The 26,680-nt window shown below is 37.8% G+C and overlaps 2 protein-coding genes across 7 annotated transcripts in view; both read right to left on the bottom strand.

Moving 5' to 3' along the window:
- Ccnt2 (cyclin T2) overlaps positions 1–10,459 on the bottom strand; it is a 41,390-nt gene extending 30,931 nt beyond the window's left edge. For 3 of the 4 annotated variants that reach the window (XR_216464.4, XM_005007708.4, XM_005007709.4), the window contains exons 1-2: positions 10,269–10,459; positions 9,437–9,518 (exon numbers count right to left, since the gene is read on the bottom strand). Coding sequence is in view for 2 of the 4 variants with exons in the window: in XM_005007708.4 (XP_005007765.1) it covers positions 9,437–9,518; positions 10,269–10,426 (240 nt within the window). In the remaining 2 variants the exon portion in view is untranslated. Of the gene's footprint in view, positions 1–9,436; positions 9,519–10,268 lie in introns of those variants that run through there. The other variant, XM_063258979.1, reaches the window with a different exon arrangement.
- Positions 10,460–24,818: 14,359 nt separating this feature from the next.
- Acmsd (aminocarboxymuconate semialdehyde decarboxylase) overlaps positions 24,819–26,680 on the bottom strand; it is a 93,682-nt gene continuing 91,820 nt past the window's right edge. For 2 of the 3 annotated variants that reach the window (XM_013142633.2, XM_003478596.4), the window contains one exon: positions 24,819–25,664. In XM_013142633.2, coding sequence (XP_012998087.1) covers positions 25,602–25,664 — 63 coding nt within the window. In that variant the 3' untranslated portion in view covers positions 24,819–25,601. The remainder of the gene's footprint in view (positions 25,665–26,680) is intronic. The other variant, XR_010050775.1, reaches the window with a different exon arrangement.

Below are 26,680 nucleotides of genomic sequence, written 5' to 3'. Positions count from 1 at the left end.
CATGTATGAATAAACGTTACATTAAGTGATGTAAGCCAGTCACAAAAAGGCCAGTATTGTATGATTTCACTTAAAACAGTAGTCAGATCTATAAACAAGGAAAACAGAATGGTGGTGCTATTGGTTGGGTGTAGCGAGAAGTTGTTTAATGGGTAGAGTTTAAGTTTGAGAACAAGAAAAGGTTCTGAAAATGGATAGTGGCGATGGCTGATTGTGTTTAGCAAAGTGAATGTACTTAATTTAATGAACTGCACCCTTAAACTGATAAATTTATGTGCATTTTACCATAATAAAAAATTAAAACTCATTTAAAGAAAGATTAAGACACAAAAGAACATGAAATCTGAAGTCAAATCACATATTAAGAGAGAATACCATGTACCTGTGTGTAACAACTAATATTAAGATGTATTATAAAGTGAAACTGTTGGATTTTAAATCTTTTGGCTGCTTAGGGATAAAGAGTAAAACTACCAGCAATACTTTGTAAAGGAAAAAAAAAAAAACCCAGTTCATATTTAAGATACAAGGAAATCTTCAATATAAAGGCATAAACTATCATGAACATTAAAGGATACACAGAACATTGTTTCCATGCTTAAACAAACTTTGGACTACAGAGATGTCAACATAAATACTGGTAATAAGCAACAGACACAAGGATTTTAAAAGTTTTATAATGGTAAACAAGGTAAGAACACAACTTTTAAAAACCAAGAGAAGAGAACAAAGCAAAATATTTAAACTTTTCTCAGTCATTATAATGGTGGTGGTAGCATTGTTATCTAGGAGTTCTTTTGGTGTAATGTGGGTTTAAATTTATGACTATAGAATATTCAAAATTCTATCATTTCACATTCTTAAGAAGTAGGATGTCTGGTTTAAAAGAAAGTGACTGAGATGTAATACAAAAGCCTGTTGCCCTGTACTCAGGTGGTGGAGGTAGGAGGATTGCCATGAGTTCGAGGCCAGACTGGGCTACAAAGTGAGTTTAAGATCAGTCTGAACTTCATGGCAACATCCTGTCTCAAAAAACCCAAACCAAACCAAATAAAAGCCTTTTGCTTTGAGTGAGCAGGAACTCATGACATATTTTATTTTTTATTGTTCTGGTATTGGCAATTAAACCTAGGGCCTCATACACATGCCCTCTGCCCTAAGCTATACCCTCAAAGACAGTATCACTTTTCCTCTTAAATGAGGTGTTTTAAATTGTAGTTCCTCAGTATGCAAGAGGGACTGGTTTCAGGATACTCTTTCCATTCAGGATATTCAAACTGAAGAATACTCAAATTCCTATCAAATAGTACTACCTGCATATACTATCCAAATCCTTCTGCATATTTTAAATAGTCTGTAGACTATAACTAGTATCAAACCTCTACTGTTTATGGAATAAGGCCAAAAAAGTCTGCATATATTCAATACAGACTGATGTCCACGCATTAGGTGAAATCAAAGTATGATATCCTTCAATACATAAAAATTTTAACATTGGACAAGACTAAACTGTGGATTTTAGGAATGCAGAGTTGTGTGGTACTATATAACTATAAAGAAACCTGAAAGATTATTTTATAACATTAAGAATTTGGTTACTTAGTGGAGAAGTTTTAGGGGACTTAGTCTTAGATGGTGAGTGCAAGGTGGTCTGCCTAAGAAAATTCACCTCTTTTTAAAATTTTATTTAAAAGGAAAAAGAGAAAAACAAAACAAAACAAAGCAGTGTAAGGGTATAATTAATACAGAACTACAAAAAAAAAGTAAGAGATTACAATTATCATCCTAGAGACAGTTGCTCAAGTCACAGTATCAAAGCATACAAAGTGGACATTCAAACAGTGAGACTGCAAACAGTTGTGTTCAATGATCCAACCAAAAACATTAATATGGGCATCTATTTAACACCCCTAAACACACTTGCAGTTGTATACTTTAGAGACTTTTTTTCCCTTCTTTTTTACAACAAAATTTACACATTCTGGGTTTTATTATTCCTTAGTTCTTCTTCTTATTATTTTTTTTGGAAGAGAATAAAGTCAAATATGGCAAAACAAAGCTGTCAGTCAAAACCAAGGATAGACATAGCACATGATGTAAAAACAGAGTACTAGGTTATCGACAATGGTTACCATAATGAAAATTCACCTTATACCCAGTCATACTATGGTATTAACAAATACCAAATGAAATATAATACTAATAAGACTCAAAGGTCAAGTAATATGGACATTCAAAAATGGAAAACTAGGCTATTTGGGCCATGCTTTATAAGGAGTTGCGACTTTGAGTCTTAAAACTCAATCAAACTTGATAGAATCAACTTGATAAAATGGACATGGAAAGTGGAGAAAACCTTCTAAGGAAATACAAAGATACACAATGAATAAGTGCCAAGACTGATGTCTAGAAATTTCATATAAATAGAACTATGCCATATGTGACTTTTCACATACTGTACTATTTTCAGTGTCCATCCATGGTGTAACATGTACTACTGAGCAAATGTGAGACCTGTAAAAGTCTCACTGAATTTGTTCAATGAAGTAAACAAATAAAAATCTTGAGTTTTGTTTACATATATTCTCTCACAAATGACTGGCATTAACTGCTACTTGCTCCTTCAAGAATATACCAGAGAAGGTAAAAGACGGAAACACTACATCGGTTTAGACAAGCAGGTCAGTAAAATAAATGTTTCTTCCAGAAAAAAAATGAAAAAGAAACTATCTGACAAGAATGAATAAGACAAAATTAGGTTTAGGGCTTGTCACACAGTAGATCTTGTAAGACACTTTAGCCAATAAAAAATGAAATACGTATTGTGTAAAACTTGAACTGGACTATAACGAGTTGAAAAACACAGGAAAAAACAGCAAAATTTAATTGAGTGGTCAACTTTAACAGGCATAGACATCACCTGGGAAGCTTGTTAAAATGAAGAGCCTCAGGCCTCCCTGCTAACATTGTGGTTATTGAAGTTAAGGCACAACTCAGTAAAGATTAATTCTTAACAAGCATCCTAACAATTCTGATGTGGGTAGTTGATGAATCACACTTCAAAAAAATGCTCTCCTGCAAACTGTATTGCTTTTAGTAAGAAATTTCAGGGTAATGAAGACAGTGCCCAGTAGCAGATACTACAAAAATAACAGTATGAGTAGGGTGTGGTGGCAGATGCCTGTAATCTCAGCATTCACAGTCTGAGGTAAGAAGATCCCTGGATTTGAGGCAAGCAGGTAGTGTATTTAAAGGCAGCCTGAATGCACAATGAAATCCAGTTTCAAAAAACCAAAAAGAAAAGAAAACAGCATGAACTAGAGTGTGACCTTTTAGTTTTGTCAATGATATAGACAAGGTATTTAACTTTTACTTGCATTAAACAGAAAAGGAGTATCAACTCAAATATTTAAGAACCATGTATTAAAATGAATTGAAGGATTAAAATAATCCTCTTTCCCGTAACACCATTAAATAAATATAAGTGGACTGTTCTCTAGAAAAGCATACAGATTTAGTTAATGTCAAAATGCCATAAACAAAATTAAAACAAATGAGAAAATATTTTATTAATATCACAAAAGGCCGAGTGACCATAAATAATTTTTGTTTTGGGCAGTACTTGGAGAATGAATCTTCTGAATTGAGCCAACCATTTTTATTTTTTGAGACAGAATTTCACGCAATTGCCTAGGTTAGGCTTGAATTTGTGATCTTCTTCCCTCAGTCTTCCAGTGTGCTACGATCACAGGCACATGCCACCATGCCTGGCTTGAATGTGTTGTTACTAGAAGTGATTAAATTTAATCTAGAAATAATAAAGCTTTAGTATTACAGCCTTCTCTATCATTCAATTCTTTAGCTTAACCTAGGGTTGTCCAGCTTTAGCACTAATGATATCTTGAGGAGGAGCTAGGAGATGCTGCCCATTTCCCCGCCCCCACCCCGCTGCCTTTGGTTTGGGGGTACTAAATCCAAGGGTGCTCTCCTTTTCATTTTGTAACAGTTACTTAATTGCCCAAGCTATTCTTGAACTTGTGATATTTCGCTTCTAAATAGATGGAATTATAGGCTTGCACCAATGCAAGTGGTTGTCCTGTCTTTTCATAAATTTCTTAAAAGTATTCCTAGGTTCTTACCTGCTAGATGCTTTTCTATGCCTATGGTGCCAAAAGTCCTTTGAAGGACAAAACTGATACTAGCAAAGAATGACTGTCTCAATTTACACTATCCTAGGAGTAGACACACCCATCTTAATCCATTTCTGGAAGTTCTGGTATTGTTGCAGTGTTACATCTAAGAACTGTGATGGTGGGGAAAATAAACTTCTGTGATGAAAAAGATATACAGCATACACATATACTCCTATACACAATATTTCTGAGTACTGCAGTAGTTAATAGGAGATGCTATGGGGCAGAAGTGTGTATTTAGTGTTCTACATTGGGAGGAAGATTTAGCCCAATCTTTTTTTTACTTTTTCATTTACCATTTATTAGACATGTGAGCAGTAAGACTGAATCCATTTTGTTAAATACACTTTAAAAGAAAAACCTTCTCTATGGAAAGTAATCTTCTAGACATCAACAATACAACAGAGAACAAAGACTTATAAAAACCAAAATATCCCCTGCCTTTATATTCCAACAGATAATTTCTATCACACTAAGACCACGAATTGTGGGCACTTCTCTCAGTAGGTAAAATAAAGGCCTTCTTCCAAAAATGACTGAATTCTTCATATATCAAAGAAAGTACTGCAAAGAGGTACCTTTAAATTTTCAATGACATATACTAATCAAGAACCAAGTTTCTGGGGTATGGTGGCTCTGTGGGAGACAACTCAATTGACTCCCTTTGAATGTAAAACAATTACTGGAACTTGGATTATTTGGAGACTTATTTCCTTATACTGATATGTAAAGAGCTGGCTATGGTATTTCCTTTTTTAAAAAATTGGCTCTAAGAACTGTCAATAAGGCTATCCAGGTGCTGGTATATAATCTCTAAAGCCAACAGACAGTCCTGTTTTCTGGCATAGTGTTCTCAGTATCCAGATATGAGCACAGCGGGATGTTAGCCAATAGCTCTGGAAATGTCAACTGGGGTATGAGCCTCAAGGTAAAGAGGTTATAATTCCTCTGGACACAAGTTTACATATCAGAAACCAAAGTGACAGCCTCCCAAAAACAATTTTGTTACTACCCTAATTAGATTATGTAGACTGATCTTTCTGCATATCTTTCTCTCACCTGGCTAGCCAGCTCAAGTTACTCACGTATTTCCCACCATCCTCACTGTCATCCCTGAGCCACCCCACTTCTTCACAAGATAATAAATTCTGGGAGAGGCCTAAGACCAGGGCCTTTGTCCGTTATGTCCTCACGGGGATAGGACTTAGGACCCCTTGGCTGCCCTTAACTTAAAATATGTCTTAGTGTTTTTACTTTTGCTGTAGGTTGCATTGGTGGTGGTAGATTAAAATTAACTTGCTGAGGTTCAAATAACATCTCAATGGGATTATATATATAACTTTTTGAATTGTGAGAAAAACTAAAAGAGGATTACAATACTAATCACTGTGAGCTTAAGACTAGCCTAGGCTACCTAGTGAATTCAGGGCCATTCTCAACTACATAGTGAGACCCTGTCTCAAAACAAAACAAAAAGGAACAAGTCAACTGTGAAACAAAAACTGCGGACTGAAAGGCGAAACCAAATTTTAGTACAGGCAAGTAAAAGTTCTCTTGTATACAACAGGGACTAGTCTAATTTACATATTCAAAACAAAACAAGTATGACAAGTCACTGTAGTCATTCCTTAAGGTCACTAACCTTGTGCATTGACCTTACGCTATACTTTAGAATTCTTAAATACAGTACATTTATAAATGCTGCATACTACATATAGTTGTAATTGACGGAGCACAATAAAAAGGAAATGATACTAAGCAGAAAGAAGTCCATCAACTGGAAAGGTGCTATGAGAATATACCATAACAAACCATAACAAACAAAATACCTTAAAAAAGGCATGTACTTTATAACCTGATCTTAAAGAGAATTCAATGGACTTGGAATTGGGGTAAAAACAAACATATCATAAACTTCAATAATTAATAAACAAAGTTTCTAAAAGAAGTTGGGTTAGTATCTAAGACCAATGATGCTCAAGATCACTATATACCTTGGAGACACTGTTGGTCCCAGGGCTTTTATACTTTATTAGATTTACCTTGACCTTTACCTAGCAAGGCTATGCTTTAATTACAAGTACAAATTAAGAAACTTCTTGCATCCAGTAAACATAGGTCAGTCTTAATCTAATTAGGCTACACAGAAATCATTTACTGCTGGTAGTGATTCATCTCTCCAAGAAACTCGACAAAAGTGAACAAAAATTTCTGGGTCACCAACAAATGCTGATATAGATGTTATTTTTAAACATAAAAACACTTCACTTCTCGAGTGTTCTTTTAAATGTCAGTGTGGGACAATGAGGTGATAAACATCTAAAAACACTACAATTAATGTATGAAATGTAAGGATTGATATCGTTTGGTTTAGGATCTTCACATTTAAGCTTGATACTTCATAGGGTTTAATTCTTTCTTTTCTCTTTTTTTGGGTCTGTTTGAGACAGAGTCTCGCTAAGCAGTTCAGGCTGCCCTTGAGTTCGCTTCGTAGCCCAGGCTGGTCTGTAACTTTCAACAACAATCTTCCTGCCTCACCTTCCTGAGTGCTGAGACTACAGGTATGTGCCACTATGCCTGGCTCATAGGGTTTAATTTCTTAAATAGTGTTCCATTTACTTTGTAAGGACTCATTCTTTCTAAATTTACTATGATGCTCAAATATAATCCTTTATGAGAAATTTTCCCAATGATGTTGGAGAATATAAATTTGAATGTGATTATTATGTACCGCAAACATATACTAAACATTTAATAAAAATTTAAAAACTAAAAAACATATAATACAAATTTAAAAACTAAAAAATATCCTTTATTTACCTCCAAAAAAAAAAAAATCAACCCACCAACCAATCAGACTTCCATTCAATCTGAGATCACCTCTTTCATTCTGAAAAAATTGGGGCGGAGGGTAGCAGAGAGTAAGGCTATGCAACAGATTACAATGTACCACTACAATTATTATTTTTTATTTTTATTTTTTTTGTCTTTTTCCTTTTTATCAGTACCGGGGATCGAACTCACGACTGCCTGCTTGCAAGGCAGGTGCTTATGCCGCTGAGCTAAACCTCCAGCCCTACAATTATCTTTTTACCACTATAATTATTAAAACTACAATAGAAGGCAAAATGGATCATGACTATGAAGGTTGCAATCTCAAAACATGAGATTTCAATTATAATGACTGTATAATGCTGAAGTTTATCTTTACATTCATGAGATATTAAGGAGGGTAATACAATATTCTAGTTATTTACTGAATAACATTTAAATAAAATAGAAAGCTACAATATAAATGACTTGAAATGACTAGTCAATTTGAAGTTGAGAATTTGGCTTTAAGGGATATATTCGTCTTAAAGCACACCAACTGGGCTGTAAAAAAATTGTAAGAGAAAACTTAAGGGAAGGCTTGTGGTGAGATCATTTACTGGAGGAAGCAGCAAAGTAAACCTGGTTCAAAAATGGTACATTCATGGTCATATTATTTCCAGAACTATTTTGATATCCAATTTCTACCAGGATTAACAAGGGTTACTTAAGAAAAGCCAAATTTATGTAAGTATGAATTAGCTCACTATGCCTTTGGAGACAATTTAAATAAAAATGTAATTCCCTTAATCTAAATACTATTACCAGAGACTTTCTTTTTCTTCCATACCATCACTGACCTAAGTGTTACGAGTAAGAAATAACCAGGAAACTAGAAACAAGGATTACAGATTTAGAAGAGTGGGAAAAAGGGCAACGCAAGAGACCATAATCTATGTAAAATTATATACTGTTAAAAATAAACCTATCGCCATTTTGTAAATCAAGCTAGACTTTATGAAATCGGGCATGGGGGCACATGCCTGTAACCCCAATACTTGGGAGGCTGAGGCATGAAGATTGCTAGGAGTTCAAGGCCAGCCTGGATTACATACAAAGTCCCTGTCTCAAAACAAACACAGTAACAGCAAAAACCAGAAAGAAAATTAGACTTTATGATCAGAAAGAAAGTAATCAACCTAAACCATGATATCCATGTTAAAAGTAACTTTCTAAGGACCTTTCTTTAAGACTGTTTTCTTTGCAAGTGAGGTTCTGACTAGCTACAAATAGCATTGTTCTCTTACCATCCATTTCTTTTCTTTTCTGTTTTTATACAAGATTCACTTATCTACACAAATGTTTCAGAACTTTCTAAAAGACCTATTTTTAAAAAAAGTAATATATCTAGTTAGGTGGCACACAACTGTCACCCCAGCACTCAGGAGGAGGCTGAGGCAGGATTGCTGCAAGTTTGAAGCCAGCCTCTGCTACAATGTGAGCTCAAGACAAGCCTCCACTACACAGTGAGATTATGGTTCAAAGAAAACCAAAAAACAAACAAAAAACCAAAACCCTAATATAGTGTTTGGGATGTAGCTCCATGGTTGAGGGCTGACATGTGAGGCCCTGGATTCAACCCCTAGCACTAAAAAACAGTACTACAAATATACTAAGAATTTATGCAGGGTTAAACATTTCTATTTCTAAAAATACACAATTGGTAGGAAGGGTTAGCAAATGCAACACAAGATATTCTAAAAAGAATAGACATCAAACTCATGACTTATACCTTAAACTAAAAATATCAACTAAATGCTATGCCAAGTTTTACTAATTTGAATATAAATTTCACCTTAGAGGTAATACTCCTGACAGTGTATTTGAACCAAGCGTTGAAGCTTGAATCACAAACTTAAGGAGACTTTTCTGTCACTTAAGAAATGATTGGGCAGTAAGGGAAATATTTCCCTAAATAGCTAGGTCTGTCAGTGTTATTTCAAGGGAATGTAACTAATTTAGTCACAATGTACAATATTTGAAACGAGTCCAACAAAATAAACTTATCAGTGAACACTACACAGATGTAAATTACAACGTATCACTTGATTACTGAAATTATTAAAATGTAAAGTATAAAATCTAAACATATACGCATTAAATCTCAGAAAAGTAAAAAAACTCCAACAGTGCCTTAGAGTTAATTCACCATAAATTTAAAACTCATATGAAAAAGCTCCACATTTGAAGCAAAACGTTCATCATGTCATTTACCTGTACCATTAAGACCAGAACAATAAAATCAATAACCAACTAATTTCTTCTCTCCCTTTATTAATGTGTTAGAACACATAGTACATTCGTGGTGGAGTAATTAGGCGTATGATTTAAAATTTGATGGCACGAAAAACAAGCAATAAAGTAGTACTTACATTTCTACTGAATTTGGTGAAAGAATGCTGCATATAAAACCTGTGCATATAAACAATCGCAGTGTTTATTGTGAGTTGAGAGCTAGAATGTAACGTTTAGGAAGTAACCTGAGAAAAAACACTGTTTCATTTTCAAAAGGACTTTGCTGGAAAATTCCTGATCCCTCTCATTCACTCAAAACCAAACCAACTGGATATAAATAAACGCCCAGAGGAGGAATAGGTTTGACGCCAAATAAACAGCAGTAGTAGTAACTGATGAGCATTTCTCTCCAATATTATTAAGCGAAACCTGGAATCATTTTTTAGGGGCTACAACGACTAAAATCACACAGTTGAAACGCGCGCGCACCCACCCACGTAATATACCACGCCAAGAACATAAAAGACCTCCGGGGCTCTCCCAAGGTACAAGAGAACCGCCATCAAGCCGGGGAATGGCCTCAGAGAACACTGAAACCTTTCAGGTTTAACCTTCCAACCTCCCAATCCTTTTTCCACCGTGGAAGCGTCGAAACAGCCGCTCCTCTTCTTCCATAATCCTTAGGACTTCCTGTGGCCTGGGCACTACTCCCATTTTGAGCCGCCACCACGCGCTACCCCAAACATCACACAACCCAGCCTTCTGGCCCGCATTCCTAGGCTCTTCTCGTTCCCTCCCTGCGCCACTGGCTCCTCGCGGCTGCTGGAGCCCAAGCCTTCCCTCTATCACGGCGCGGCCGTGGCCCAGAAAAGGCCGAGGCCGAGGCGCCATGTTCGCGAGACACTAGGCCCGGCAACTCTGAGGGCGACAGGGCGTGAGGGGTGGAGAGTCAAGAACAGGAAAGGATACACATTGAGACGCTGCCCCATTTCCTGGATGAGGTTAGCCGACTGCTGCCGGTACGAAAGTTCTCTATCCGCCTCCACACCGCAGCGGCGACTCGGTGTGTTCTCTAGCTGTTCCCGAGTAAAGAACCAGCGAGAAGAAGTTCCACGGCCCGACGCCATGACACTTCCTCCTCCGCCTGCTCATTCACCCATCCCCCCTCCCCTCCCAGCCCCTGGACTCCCCGCCAAGGCCGTTCGACCCCGCCCCACTTCGCTCGCCGTAGGGTATGCTCCGCCCCTTTTGACTTCCCGTCACCATCAGTGCGCACGCGCATAGGCAGATGTATCATTTTTCCCTGATCTTTTGCTTTCTTTTTCCTGCCCCCATCTCACTCCCGCGCACAGGACCACAATGCCCCGCGCAGGTTGTCATTGGGAGGCGCCGAAAGGCTAGGATTGCTCCAAAGGAAAAGGTCGGCGCGGTGCATGTCGGGTCTAGGGTTGGCTAGGCGAAGGGGCGGGCCGGAGAGGAAAGCAGACGCTGGGAGTCCGGTTGGGTAGTGGGAGGGCTCGGGTCCGACTGCTGGAGAAGTCCCTTAATCTTCCCGGAACTGGAGGCTGGCGGCGCTTTAAAAACAGAAAAACCATTCTCTGTCCCGGCCACTCTCCTCAACCATTGTTTTCCTTTCGGGTTGGTTCGCACGTTTTCATCGTCGTATAACTCCAGTGTCCACGAACCGTCTCCGTCCGAGAGGCCGGATCTGGGATGTATCTAGCTGGAAAGAGTTCGTAGAAAGTTACTTTGTACGTTTGTCCGCGTTTGACTGTGCAAACGTTGGGTTTATTTCTAAACATTTCTTGCCAAAGGTTATGCAGTTAGTAACTATTAAATGAAGTCTTCATTCCTGACTGAGAGCCCCACCCCATCTTTGCTAGTGGGAATTAAACCAGGCATCGCTGAGCTATAGTCCGTTGCTTTAATTTTTGACACAGGGTCTTGCTAAGGAATTTAGCAAGGTCCTTAGCAAAGACCCTGTGCAAGCTAAATTCTTTGGCTTCGAATTTGCGACACTCTTGCTTCAGCCTCCCTGTGTAGTTGGACTTACAGGCTAGCGGTGTGTCAGTTTAGATGTGTGGTTTTCAGCGGTGTGGTTTCTTTGAGAAAAGACTGTAGAGAAGCTTATAGTGGGAGAGCAAACAGTAAAATGTTCTTTAGTATTTGATGAGTAACGCCACATACACCTGTTAATTTCTTCCCTTTTCTCCAGAGAAATCGCCACAGACTTCACTCAAGAATCCATGTCTGGCTCTGAGACAGTTGTATGTGAGTGAAATTTTAAAGTTTTAACTTGCTTGTTGAATCTCAGAGAGTGTAAGGCAAATGCTATTACTTTCAAATGAATTCCTCATCAAAGCCCCAAGCTTTTTTTTTTTTTTTTTTTTGCTTTTGCTCCTTTTGAGGTTCCTAGGCTTTGGATATGGTAGTATTTTTGCAGCGCTGCCTGCCCCCACTGTACCCTAATATTGATTTGATTATAGTCAGCAATTGTGGACAATTTCCCAAATAACTTTGTATCTTACTTGCCTTGTACCTCAATCTTAGCTTACTTAGAAGTTACTAGATAGGAGCTAGGGATGTAGTTGAATACTGGGATATTTGCCCACTGTGCATGAAGCTCTGGGTTTGACCCCCTGCACTGAAATAAAAAGCTCCTCAATTGACTTAAAGCAACGTTTTAAAAGTGACAAATTCTAATATTCATTTTTGATAAAAACTTATTAAAGAGCATCTGTGAAAAAAATACTACAGCTAACAACCTTAATACTAAGAAAGTAGATTCTTACCCCTACGATTCAGGGAAAGGCCGGGATGTCCCAACTTTTGACTCCTTTCAGCACTGTACTGATATGTCTTAATACAGTAAGAAATAGACATTGAAAGTATACAGATTGGGAAGGAAGATTCTTATCTTCTAGTCACAGATGATGTTATTTATGTAGACTATCCCAAAGAAATAAACCCTTGCAAGTGATTAGCAATGGTAACAAGATTAGATCTATATGAGGAGAACTACAAAACTGATGAAAGAAATCAAAACTGAACAAATGGAAGAATATTCTGAGTTTTTAGATTAGAAGAAGCAAGGGATCAGTTCTCAACTTGATAATTTAATGCAATCCCAGCCAAAATTTCAGCAAGTCCTTTTGTCAATAATTGACAAACTGATTGTAAAGTTTATATGGAAGTATAGAAGACCCAGTTCAAGCCAATACAAGTTGTGCTGACACTGCCTGACTTCAAAGAGTGAAGTCATGACAAGGTGATATTAGTGAAAGAATATACACACAGGTCAATGGAACAAAATAACCAGACACATAACCAAATGACCTTTGACAAAGAGCCAAAGCAGCTAAATGGAGTAAAAACAGTCTTTTTAATAAATAGTGCTGGAACAACTGGACACTCATATATTGTATGTTTATTTATCTGTATGACTGAAAGGGTCTACAGTGCTATACTTCATATAAAGTTTAAAAGTGGCACGGTAGCGCACGCACCACACACTCAGGAGGCTGAGGCAGGAGCATTGCCATGATTTTGAGGCCAGCCTAGGCTGCATAGTATGTACAAGGCCTAGCTAAACTGCATAGTAAGACCCTGTTTCAAACCAAAAAAAGGTGGATCATGGACCTAAAGTTTTGTAAAACTATAAAACTTGTAAAAGGTTTGGCTGGGGACTTAGCCCAGTGCCATAAGCACTTGCCTGGCAAGCGTGAGGTACGGAGTTTGATTCCCTAGTACAAAAAAAAAAAAAAGAAATTCTAAAAGATAACAGGAAAGATGATCTTGCATATTTGGTTATGAGGTTTTAGATAAAAGCTTAATCCACTGAAAAAATTGGTAAATTAGACATTAAAGTTAAAAATTTTTGGTCTGTGTAATACACTATAGAAAAGGTGAAAATATAAGGGTGAAATGTTATACATAAAAGACATCTAAAATATATAAGGAATTTTAAAAATTCAGCAGTAATGCATGCCTGTAATCCCAGCACTTGGGATGCTGAGGAAAGAGTATTGTGAGGCCTCCGAGGCCAATCTGGGCTACATAGTGGGTTCAAGGTCAGTCTGAACTACATTACAGGACCCATACATACATATATACATGAATATATATAAATATATACATATATATCCCCATATTAATACATACATGAATATATATATATAAATATATATGTATATATCCCCATATTAAACAGAACAACAGTTCTTGTTTTTGGGTTTTTTTTTTTGTATTTGGTACTGGGGATTGAAATCATGACCTTGTGCTTGTCAGGGACAACAATTTTGAATGAACACTTTACTGAAAAGAAAAAGTGCAAAGTAACATATGAAAGTATGATACATAGGGAGGGCTGTATATCACACCAATCCACTGCTCTGCTAGAACACGTAGCTCTTGATGATCCTAAATTCAGGGTCAGGGAAAGAATTAAAGAGCATAGTTTAAAATAAAAGATGATTTATTTGATGGTGAGAATGCATGAACAAGCACAAGCTAGCTACTCTGGACAAAATAGGAAATATTCAAAACGGAAATACTCCTGAATTTCTGGTGTGCAACTCCTTTTATTGGGAGTATTGTAGGTGCCTGGAATCTTCCTGGCTCCTTGGCTGTCTTTGGTCCTCCCCTTTCTTCCAGTCATATGATCTTTCCCTGGTGGAGGATAAGAGTATGGGTGTGTGAGTGAGTGAGTGAGTGTGTGTGTGTGTGTATGCTTAGGGATGAATAGGTTTAAGGATTGAGTAAGGGGGAAGTGTGTGATACTTAAGTTTAATTGAGTTACCTGTAATCTTGAGCTTAGTTTCTTTGTCATTTTGTCTGTGTCGCTGGAGTCTAGCTTTTTTTGTCTTTCTAATTGCTTGAGTCTAGTCAACTGAGGCAGCAGAAGCTGCCTCTAGGCACCCTTAGTAAGTCTGTCCATTAACTTCTAACAAAACTCAATGAGGCCTTCTTCCAGTCTTTTCCCTACCTGTGTGTCCCCTGTCCCCTACAAAAGGTTTTTCAACATAGGTTGTAAGAGTGTTCTTAAGAGTATTCCTAGCAGCAATTTGTAGTGGCATGACCGGAGACATGAGTATCCGTAAATTGAGAATTGGATTGTGGTATATCTGTGTAATTTTCATTCATGGAATTCAGTGATTAGAAGGGACGCAGTGCATGTGCAAAATGACCACCAAAAAGCAAGAATCTGTTGTTTGGATAAAATGAGAAAAAGAATGAATATTATACAACTGCTTGTATAATCATACTGTAGAAATACACAAACAGCAAAAAAGCAAAAAACAGAAATAGGTGGAAACAAAAACTTTTTGAGGGCAGAGACAACTTGAATTTGATCTTTTTGAACTTTAACATTTTTTATGTTGACTTTTCAAAGTAGACTATTATTATAGATAGCTAAGTTACTTAGAAATATTATAGACAATCAGACAGGGCCAAGCCCTCAGAGAAGATCAGTGCAGAAGGCAACTGTGGATGGAGGTGCATTAGGTGAAGGTTAGGACTCATTATAACGGAAATGATTATATCCACATACTTCCCCGATGGATAAAGTTACACCCACATTCCCCTAAATGATTGATATCTAAATAGCCATCAGTCATTTAGGGTGTGGGATGAAAACCTTTTTTCCAGGAAAAGTACCTGTTTTGTCCATGTATTCTTGCTAGGTAATTTGCTTCCCCATTTAATCAATGTTACCTAAGCTATTGTACTCAAAATCTTATTGGTTGACTGTAGTTTTGTCCCACCTCATACTCACCTGTGACTTCCCATTGAATCAGTGTTATCCAAATGACTATACTTGTAATCTTATTAGTCGATTATAGTTTTGTTCCACCTTAGACCTGCCTCATCTCATGGTTTTGCTATGTGAGAAGTAGGGTCACCAGCAGTCCAGTTGGAACTCTTCTGTCTTTTTTTCCTTGTTTTTTTTTTTTTTTTTTCTGAGACAGAGTTTCACTGTGTAGTCAGGTGGGCCTTGAGTTTACTATGTAGCCCAAATTGGCCTCAAACTTGTAGTCACTTCTGCCTCAGTCTCCAGAGTGCTGGGATCACAGGCATGCACCACCATCCCTGGCTATTTTTCAATTCTGATTAGAAAAAAAAATCTTCAGAATCATCTCTAGTTTAAATTTACACTGTATTTAATTTGATAAGTTAATTTTAAGAGCTTATCTTGAATATATGTTTGTGTTTTCTGGCTGAGTAAATGAATTGGATTGAGCCCAAATTGGCTTCTATTTTAGGAGACACAGGGAAAAGTATTACGCAAGAAAAACAGAAATACTTGTATGGTTATGAATGGTTGATATTTTTGGAATATGGTGAGGATGGTATTTTTCCCCCAGTGTATATTTTAGAGAAGTAACTATAGTACATAAAGAGGGAGATAAAGGTCTTGAAAATCTAGATTGTGTGTAGTGTTGTTCCAAGACCAGTCAGTCAGATGTCTGTATTTGCTTAGAAGCATGTGTTGTTAATGGCACCTGAGAAAAATGTCTGCAATCACTGTGTAGTATCCAGATAGGTTTGTGAACATATGTAAGGTTTTTGTTATGTGCTGGATTGTATTTCTAAAAATTCTCATGTCAAAGCTCTAATCCAGCCCTTGAAAATGTGATTGCATTTGGATATTGTAACATATGGCATATGTGTGTGTGTGTGGGGGGGGGACCAGCAGAGACCACCAAGCTTACGTAAAAGTAACATGGCATAGAATTTATTGTGCCAGGCAGACAGAAAGTAAAAAGGCTTGTGTGGAAAAAAGGAAGTGTGCCCCTTTTATAGGGATGGAGGGAAGCAAGTGACATTAGGCAAGAAGATTTTAGTGAATATCTGGTCAGAGTTCTTCGGGTATCTCATACCTCAGTGGGCAAACTCCTTGAAGGTCCAATATAAATTTTTGGGCATCTCTAGGTATTTCCAGATGTCTTGGGACCTATGAAATTTCTTGTTTTATCTCCACATCCTATTCTTGCCCATGACAGCTGTGAAGCTGGGCTGAGTTCCTTGCTGAGAGTAGTGTCTCTGCTGGTAAGTAGGTTGAAGACTGGGCGAGTGAGGTTTAACTGGATCCTTATAGACATAAGATCTTCAATGAAGTAATTAAGTTAAAATGATGTAAATGGTCTGAGCCCTAATTGAATACAGCTGGTATGGTAGAAGAAGAAATTAGGATGTAGACATTCACATGTATATATGATATTGAATAAAGTGACTAGGTCACTTTTGATAATAGTACATTTATTAATGACTGTCAAAAGTGCTCAAATATAGGATATTTGAAAAGAAGTAGAAATTTTTCCTAAAGATTTGGAGAAGGAAAAAACAACATGTTTCATATTGTTGTGTTATTCAACTTTATTATTATTTTTAGGCAGATTGTAATAGGCAGAATAATGAGTGTGTAGAAACTTAGAAAGTAACAGTGGCAAAAAAGATGCAGTGATTAACTATGTACAGTGAAATTATAGGCTAACAATTGTGTTACAGTTTGTGTGTAGATGCCTTCCCACACAAAGGCTAATGCAGTCATGGGAGCAGCCTTCTAGAGTTTGTGATTGACTCATGGTCCAATGTGGGGATTATGGGTATGAGTGCTACACTTGCCCTGGGATGAGTAGAGTATAAAAATGCTTGCTCCCGTGCTCCTGCACTTTCGCTCTTCTGATTTTGCTGTCTTCCATTGCCATTAACTGTTACCCCTTTGCCATGCCATTTTGCCTTAAAGCCAGATGATTGTGGGCTGAAACCTCCACAAACTGTGAGCTAAGTAAACTTTTCCTTCTTTAATTTGGGCATTGGGCATCTCAGCAATGAGAAAAAAGTAACCAAGACAAATAGTTTACTAAGAAGTAGATTTCTTTACTCTGACAAGAGACCAGTACAGATTACATGCAATTATTCAACTTTTTTTTTTTTTTTTTTTATTTAAGAGGAAAAAGAGAAAAACACAAAACAAACCAAAGCGGCGTAAGGGTACACGCAATACAGAACTACAAAACAAAACAAAACAAAACGAAACAAAAAACCATAACAGTAAGAAATTACCTGCTAGTAGATTACACACTATTTTCTTGAAAATAGTTCCTCAAATCACAGTATCAAAGAACACAAGGTAGACATTCAAACAGGGAGACTGCAAACAGCTGTGTTCAATGTTCCAAAAACATTGATAAAGTCAGCTATTTAACACCCCCAAACACACTTGCTGTTATATCCGTTAGAGCTCTTTTTCTTTTTTTTCCCTCTCTTTTTTACCACAAAATTTACACATCTTGGATTTTATTACTCCTTAGTGCTTATTACTTTCTTTGGGGGGGGGGGGAAGAATACAGTCAAATATGGCAAAACAAAGCTGTCAGTCAATACCAAGGATAGACATAGCACATGGTGTAGAACAGAGTACAAGTTTATCAACAATGGTTATCAACGTTGTCCCTTGTTTCCTTAAAAAGAATTGTCTATCTTATTAGATATTATAAAGTTGGACAAAACAGTAGAGAACAAGACCAATAAAACTTAGGCATTGTAAACATTACAGGACTTCCAAAGAAGACAATAGTCAAACCAGAATGGGTATCTTAGTGAATCTTATTGTCTTCAAAGTAGTTGCTTATGTCTTCAAACTTGATACTATCATATAGAATGGAACAGAGTCTAATCAGTCAAAACAAGATCGTGGGAGTACTACAGGACTTCAAAACAAGTTAATAGGAAATCGAAAAGAGTTACTATTTATATATCCTAATTTTTTTGAATTTTTTCTTTAATTAAGACAAACATAAGAAATGACTAAATAATTTTTTTTGAAACAATAAGGGGGAGATTGAGATAAAACAGGACATAACAATATAACAATAGAGGTCACAGCATGACTGTTTCAATAACCTAGTACTTCACCACCTTATAACCTGACTTAATAGTAGTTACCATAGTGTCTTTTTCCTTGAAATATTTGGGTAAAACTTCATATACTCTAGCTTCAAATATTTTCATATCAAGAAGCCCCGAATAAAGCCTTTCTAATTAATGAGTGAAAACTTTATAAGGCTTCAAGGCCACCTAATGGGGAATCATGATTACCACATATTTTTATATATTTGAATCATTACTTACATTAGGGAAACTATTCGGTATTCACACATGCGAGATTGATTTATTTCACTTATGAGTATGGTCTCAAGCTGCGCCCATTTATTGATAAATATCTCAATGTGATCCTTCTTTATAGCTGAATAATACTCCATTGTATAGAAATACCACAACTTTTTTATCCATTCCTCAGTTGATGGGCACTTGGGTTGTTTCCAAGATCTGGCGATTACAAATTGTGCTGCTATAAACATAGGTGCACATATATCACTGTGGTATGATGCTTTCAGTTCTTCTGGGAATATGCCTAGAAGTGGAATAGCTGGAATAAATGGGATTTCCAGTCCCAACTTTTTGAGAAACCTCCAGACAGATCTCCACAAAGGCTGTACCAGTCTACACTCCCACCAGCAGTGCAGGAGAGTTCCTTTTTCCCCACAGCCTCTCCAGCATTTGTTGTCGGTTTTCTTGATCCTGGCCATTCTTTCAGGAGTGAGATGGTATCTCAGTGTGGTTTTAATTTGCATTTCTCTAATGACCAATGATGATGAGCATTTTTTCATGTATTTATTTGCCATTTGCATTTCTTCATCTGAGAATTGCATATTCATCTCAGATGCCCATTTTTGGATTGGATCTTTGAATTTCGGAGGTCTGAGTTTCTTTAATTCTTTATATGTTTTAGACAAGAGGCCCTTGTCTGAGAGAGAGTTCACTAAAATCTTTTCCCAGTTTGTGGGTTTTCTTTTCACTATGCTGGAGATTTCTTTTGATATGCAGAAACTTTTTAATAAGAAGTGGTCCCAGTTATTGATTCTGGGAAGTATTTCCCGTGCGGTTTGAGTCCTGTTCATGAATTCTTTACCTACTCCTATGTCTCCAAGGTTTCTACCTATTTTGTCTTCCAATAGATTTAGTGCTTCTGTTTTAATATTCAGATCTTTGACCCATTTACATTTTAATTTAGTATATGGTGATAGACATGGGTCTAGCTTTAGTTTTCGGCAAATGGAGAGCCAGTTTTTCCAGCACCATTTATTAAAGAGACTGTCGTTCTTCCAGTGAACCTGCTTGGCTCCTTTATCGAAGATAAGGTGGTTGAGTGTGTTTGTAGTTGTGGTTGTATCTTCTAATCTATTCCATTGATCTTCAGCTCTGTTTTGATTCCAATACCATGTTGATTTTACTACTGTTGCTTTGTAGTATAACTTCAAGTCAGGGATTGTGATGCCTCCTGCTTTGTCTTTGCTGCTTAGAATTGCCTTTGCGATTCTAGGTCTCTTCTGGTTCCAGATGAAATTTAGGAGTGATTTCTCTAGATCTATAAGGTATGTTGATGGTATTTCTATTGGGATTGCATTGAATCTGTATAACAGTTTTGGGAGAATGGCCATTTTCACAATGTTTGTTCTTCCTATCCATGAGCAAGGGATGTCTTTCCATTTTCTGAGATCATCTTCAATTTTCTTTTTCAGTGTATTATAATTTTCACTGTATAAGTCTTTCACTTCTTTCGTAAGAGTAATTCCTAAATATTTCATTTTTTTGCTTGCTAATGTGAATAGTCCAGTTTCTCTTATTTCCCTCTCTGTAATTTTGTTGTTCGTGTATAGGAATGCTATTGATTTCTGAGTATTGATTTTGTATCCAGCCACATTACTGAATTTATTTATTGTATCTAAGAGTATTTCAATGGAGTTTAGGGGGTCTTCTATGTAGAGTATCATGTCATCTGCAAACAATGATAATTTAACTTCTTCTTTTCCTATCTTTACCCCTTTTATTTCTCTTTCTTGCCTAATTGCTCTGGCTAGTACTTCCAGTACTATATTAAATAGGAGTGGTGATAAAGGACATCCTTGTCTTGTACCCGATTTTAAAGTAAAGGCTTTCAATTTTTGGCCATTTAGTATGATGCTGGCTGTTGGTTTGTCATAAATGGCCTTTATTATATTGAGGTAAAGACCATTTATTCCAATTTTCTGTAAAGTTCTTATCATGAATAAGTGTTGGACCTTATCGAAGGCTTTTTCTGCATCTATAGAGATGATCATGTGATTCTTATTTTTGGCTTTATTGATATGGTGGATTACATTTATTGATTTGCGTATGTTGAACCATCCTTGCATTCCTGGGATGAATCCCACCTGGTCATGGTGTATAATCTTCTTGATGATTTGCTGGATCCTATTTGCCAATATTTTATTGAGGATTTTTGCATCTGTGTTCATTAGGGAGATCGGTCTATAGTTCTCTTTTATAGTTGGGTCTTTCTCAGGTTTTGGTACTAGAGTAATATTTGCTTCCAGGAATGACTTAGGAAGGATTGCTTCCCTTTCAATTTCATTGAATAGTTTGAGGAGTGTCGGCATTAGGTCTTCTTTATATTTCTTGTAGAATTCTGCAGTGAATCCATCTGGGCCTGGGCTCTTCTTGGTGGGCAAGGACCCAATTACATTCTCAATTTCATTAGCAGAGATTGGGTTATTCAACAGTTTTATATCCTCTTGATCTAGCTTTGGTACTTCATATGCTTCTAAGAATCTGTCTATTTCTTCTGTGTTATCAAACTTTTGAGAGTAGAGGTTTTCGAAATAGGTGTTGATGATCCTCTGTATTTCTATTGGGTCTGTAGTGATTTCTCCTTTTTCATTTCTTATTGCATGAATTTGAGCTTTTTCTTTCCTTTTTTTAATAAGGTTGGCTAGGGGCTTATCGATTTTATTTATTCTTTCAAAGAACCAACTCTTTGATTCGTTGATTCTTTGGATTGTTTTCTTAGTCTCTATTGCATTAATTTCTGCTCTGATTCTTATAATTTCCTCTCTTCTTTTGGCTTTGGGCTTGACTTGCTCTTCTTTTTCTAGCTGTTTGAGGTGTAGCATCAAGTTATTTACTTGTATTCGTTCTGTTTTCCTGATGTGGGAACTCAGTGCAATAAATTTTCCTCTCAGGACGGCTTTCATTGCATCCCACAGATTCCGGTAAGTTGTATCTGCATTTTCATTTTCTTTTAGGTATTGTTTAATTTCTTCTTTAATTTCTTCTGTGACCCACTGATTACTCAAGAGTGTGTTATTTAGTTTCCATGTGTTTGCGGAATTTTTGCAGTATCCTTTGTCATTAATTTCTAATTTCAGAGCGCTATGATCCGATAATATGCAAGGGATGATTTCAACTCTTTTGCATTTGCTTAAATATGTTCTGTGAGCTAATATATGGTCTATTTTAGAAAATGATCCATGTACTGCTGAGAAGAATGTGTATTCTGATGTTGTTGGGTGGAACATTCTGTATATGTCTATCAAACCCATTTGTTCACAGGTGTGATTCAGTTCTGTTATTTCTTTGCTCATTTTCTGTCTGGTTGATCTGTCCCTTGGTGTCAGTGGTGTATTAAGGTCTCCTGTTACAATTGTGTTACTGATAATTTGAGTTTTCATTTCTGTTAATAATTGTTTTATATAACTGGGTGCTCTGGAGTTTGGTGCGTATATATTTAAGATAGTTATCTCTTCCTCTTGGAGTTTTCCCCTTACGAGTATGTAGTGACCTTCTTTGTCCTTTATGGTCATTGTTGGTTTAAAGTTCACGTTGTCTGCAAACAGAATGGCTACTCCTGCCTTGTTTTGGATTCCTGCTGCATGAAGAATTGTTTTCCATCCTTTGACTTTCAGTCTGTGAGTATCTTTCTGGGTTAGATGGGTTTCCTGTAAACAGCATATGGTTGGATTTTGTTTCTTGATCCATTCTGCTAGTCTGTTTCTTTTGATTGGTGCATTGAGACCATTTACATTAATGGTTATTACTGTTAAATGCTGGTTAATTGTAGGAATGTTATCTCTCTGCTGTTGCATCTTTATCTTTCGGTTCTGTTTAATTATTTGCTTTGCTTAGTGGTTTTTTCCTTTGTGTATCTAAACTGTCTTTCAATATTTTTTGCAGGGTTGGTTTGGTGTTCATGAAGTTCTTCAGCTGTTCTTTGTCATGGAAGTATCGTATTGCACCATCTATTTTGAATGATAGTTTTGCAGGATATATCAGTCTTGGTTGGAAATCATTTTGCTTTAGGATCTGGAATACTTCACTCCATGCTCTTCTTGACTTTATCGTTTGTGCTGAGAAGTCTGCTGTGATTCTGATAGGTTTTCCTTTATAAGTGATTTGTCTTTTCTCTCTGACAGCTTTTAATAATCTATTCTTGTGTTGGATTTCTGGGATGGTGATTATTATATGTCTGGGTGTAGTTTTATTTTGGTTATGACTGTTTGGAGTTCTATATGCTTCACTGATCCTGATGTCAGTTTCTGATCTCATGCTTGGGAAATTTTCAGCTATTACTTCTCTAAATATCCTCCTGACATCCTTCATGTTGTCTTCCTCTCTTTCATTAATCCCTATCATTCTTATGTTATTCTTCTTTGCATCGTCTTGCAGTTGTTGAATTGTTGTTTCCTGGTTCCTTGTTATTTTCAAAAGATCTTTCCTTTCCTGTTCACTAGCTGCAATCCTGTCTTCAAGGTCTGAAATTCTATCTTCACTTTCATTAAGGCGGTTTTTACAACTTTCAGTGGAGTTTTTTATTTCCTGTATATCTCTGTGCATCTGCATTATGTATTCTGTTTGTTTCTTATATTGCTCGTCTAGGGATTCTATCTTTTTGTTTAGTTCCTCCAATTTTTTATCTGTGTTTTCTTTAGATATATTTAGAATCTCTTTCATTTCTTTTATCATTTCTTCTTTTATCTGGGAGATTATTTCGAGTTTGAATTTCTTTAAAGCTTCCTGGAGTTGCTTGTCAATTTCAGTGGCTATTGTGTCCGATATATGAGGTGGATGGGATATATTTTCTTCTATATACATCGCTCCTAGGGTTTCTTGAGATGGGCTGGAGGTTTGAGGTTGTAATTTGGTCTTTCGTTTTGTCATTTTCCTATATTTCTGTGTTTCAAGTGTTACTTGAAAGCTTCCTCAGGATCTGTTGAAAATCCTCTTCTATGTTTGGAGCTACTGGGACTCTGGCGCCGCGCTACTCCAAGCCATTAGGCCTACAGAACCAGTGGCCCTCCTCTGCCAGCTCAGAACTCCGCAGTTCCAGACAAGCTGGGCCTCAGGGACACTGTGCGCCCACCTGCCCCTTGGAAGCTCCACAGTTCTTCAATCGCAGCCGGGTTAGGGTACTCACCACAGGCCGCAGTGCTTCAGGAACCTGTGGACCCTCCCTGGTTGCAGAGATATCCACAGTCCTCCAGACACGCAGAGAGGCCGGTGAGGGCACCCCAGATCTGCCCAGCTCCTCCTCTGCAGACCTATGGCCAGGTGCGGCAGCTAAACAGGCTGGGCTAGGCTGGTAGTGTGGGCCAGCCCACCTATCGGGAGCTCAGCAGGTCTCCAAATGAAGCCGGGAATGGGGAGGCTGATGTGGAAGCCTCAAACCCACCTCTCCCCTTCACTGCACCTGGAAGCCTGAGGGAACTCCAGCAGACTGGGCGCAGAAATCCAGAGTCCTCCAGACACGCAGAGAGGCCAGTGAGGGCACCCCAGATCTGCCCAGCTCCTCCTCTGCAGACCTATGGCCAGGCGCGGCAGCTAAACAGGCTGGGCTAGGCTGGTATTGTGGGCCAGCCCACCTATCGGGAGCTCAGCAGGTCTCCAAATGAAGCCGGGAATGGGGAGGCTGATGTGGAAGCCTCAAACCCACCTCTCTCCTTCACTGCACCTGGAAGCCTGAGGGAACTCCAGCAGTCTGGGCGCAGAAATCCAGAGTCCTCCAGACACGCAGAGAGGCCAGTGAGGGCACCCCAGATCTGCCCAGCTCCTCCTCTGCAGTCCTATGGCCAGGCGCGGCAGCTAAACAGGCTGGGCTAGGCTGGTAGTGTGGGCCAGCCCACCTATCGGGAGCTCAGCAGGTCTCCAAATGAAGCCGGGAATGGGGAGGCTGATGTGGAAGCCTCAAACCCACCTCTCTCCTTCACTGCACCTGGAAGCCTGAGGGAACTCCAGCAGTCTGGGCGCAGAAATCCAGAGTCCTCCAGACAGGCAGAGAGGCCAGTGAGGGCGCCCCAGATCTGCCCAGCTCCTCCTCTGCAGACCTATGGCCAGGCGCGGCAGCTAAACAGGCTGGGCTAGGCTGGTAGTGTGGGCCAGCCCACCTATCGGGAGCTCAGCAGGTCTCCAAATGAAGCCGGGAATGGGGAGGCTGATGTGGAAGCCTCAAACCCACCTCTCTCTTTCACTGCACCTGGAAGCCTGAGGGAACTCCTGCAGTCTGGGCGCAGAAATCCAGAGTCCTCCAGACACGCAGAGAGGCCAGTGAGGGCACCCCAGATCTCAATTATTCAACTTTTGATTTGCTAGACTAATAGAAGGGGAAAAAAGTATGAATGAACTGTACCAAAGTTAAAAAGGGTAGTTTAGAAAAATTATATTTAAAATTTTTTTTTTCAGCCAGAGCTATGTGAACAGCAGATGTTTATTAACTGTCTCAGTAACAAGTCCTTTTGTAGTATCCCAGGTAGAACATAAATTAAATGAATAGAATAAGGTATCCCAGTATTTCCCATCTTCCTCTTCAAAGATGGCTCTATACATTCTGCTCAGTATTTTAAATTAAGAGTTTCTGCTAAAAGTAAACCTGTAGAAAGAAACCTTTCTCCAGTATTTACACCCTTAATTTTAGCCAAAACTATGCCAAACAAATCACTTTATTGATTTACTAAATCACACACCCTTAATCCCATTATCACACACTCTAGAGTCAGCCTTCTTTGAAAAACCCTATCTAAAATTACATGAGGCTTTGGAGGGACGTTTAGACACAAACCATAACAGGTGGTAGAGGATGATAAATACAAAAGAAAGGAAAACTATAGGAACATAGATGTAACTATAGAATGGATGTGTCACATTGTCTTGGAGCTAGGCACCTATGAATTGAAACCTCTAAACACTTTGTGCTAAATAAACCTTTCCTCCTTAATTTTGGGCATTTCTCAGTAGTGAGAAGTAACTAAGACAGAATTTGGTGCCAGAGGAGTAGGGACTTTGGTAATTCCTTGGAAATAAACTAAATGCCTTTTGCACAAAGCAATGTGCAGAATGGGGGCTGGGGGTGAATAGTTACAGTTTGTGTCTTGATGTCTTCTAGCAATGTGTGTGAATTTAAATAGTGAAATATTATCTTGAATACAGTCATTCAAACTGTTTTCTTTCCAGACCCAAAAATGCCAGAGCATTACCAGCTTTGAGTTTATCCTAAAAAAAAGGAAAAGAAAAAAATTTTATTTTAAAGTATTATTGGTTGTTTTAAGTATTTTGTTGTCTTCTTCAGGTTTTTAAAATTGAGCTCCACGATAGAGAAAACTATTAGCAGGTTATTACAGTGTATCTGTTACACAAATCTTAATCCATGTTTCTTTTTTTTTTTTTTTTTTTTGTCTTTTTCATTTTTATCGGTACCAAGAATCGAACTCACGACCACCTGCTTGCAAGGCAGGTGCTTATGCTGCTGAGCTAAATCTCCAGCCCTTAATCCATGTTTCAACCCACTGTTTGAAATCTAAATCTGAAAGTAGATTGAAGGAATAGTGGAAGAATTATACAAAAGGGAAAGCCCTCCTAATAAAGTGACCTTAGTTGGAAACTTTTAGAGGACCCTTCAATACTAGTTGGAGGCAAGTTACCAGAGAAAAGTTACCATTTAGGTCTGTAGGACAAGAGGGCTAGAAACAGTGCCTAGATGTACTCTTAACTGTCCCCTGACTTCTAGGTATATACTTTATCTTTTCATATGTCCTTGAATAAATAATTTGCTCTCCCATCATAAGAGAAGGTCTCAGATGGGGATACAAATCTGTACATATCATACATTTCCTATAAAAAAGTTCCCCTTAGTTTTCTCCACCTCCTCCCTGATCATAGACTATATCAGCTCTTAAAAAAAAGAAAAATTATTTTCTGGGTCAGTAGCACATACCTGTAATCTTAGCTACTCCAGAGACTAAGATTGAAAGTTTGAAGGAAGTCTGGGCAACTTAGTGAGACCCTGTCTCATAATAAAAATAAAAAGGGCTAGATATATAACTCAGGCATAGAGTATCCTTGGGTTCAATCGCCATTATAGATAGATAGATAGATAGATAGATAGATAGATATGTAGGTACTTCACAAACAGCGTTGTGGTACCCCAGTGGTTTTGTAGCCACCTACAAAGGATATACTTTTATGTAAAACAGTCAGATTTTCCAGTTGAAAACTTACAACTAGTATAT

Source organism: Cavia porcellus, unplaced genomic scaffold (assembly GCF_034190915.1).
Source record: "Cavia porcellus strain 051 isolate PalLab524CR breed Dunkin Hartley unplaced genomic scaffold, mCavPor4.1 scaffold_12, whole genome shotgun sequence".
NCBI lineage: Eukaryota > Metazoa > Chordata > Mammalia > Rodentia > Caviidae > Cavia > Cavia porcellus.
Note: the sequence above shows the minus strand (reverse complement) of the source record. Positions and strands in the feature narration are given on the sequence as shown.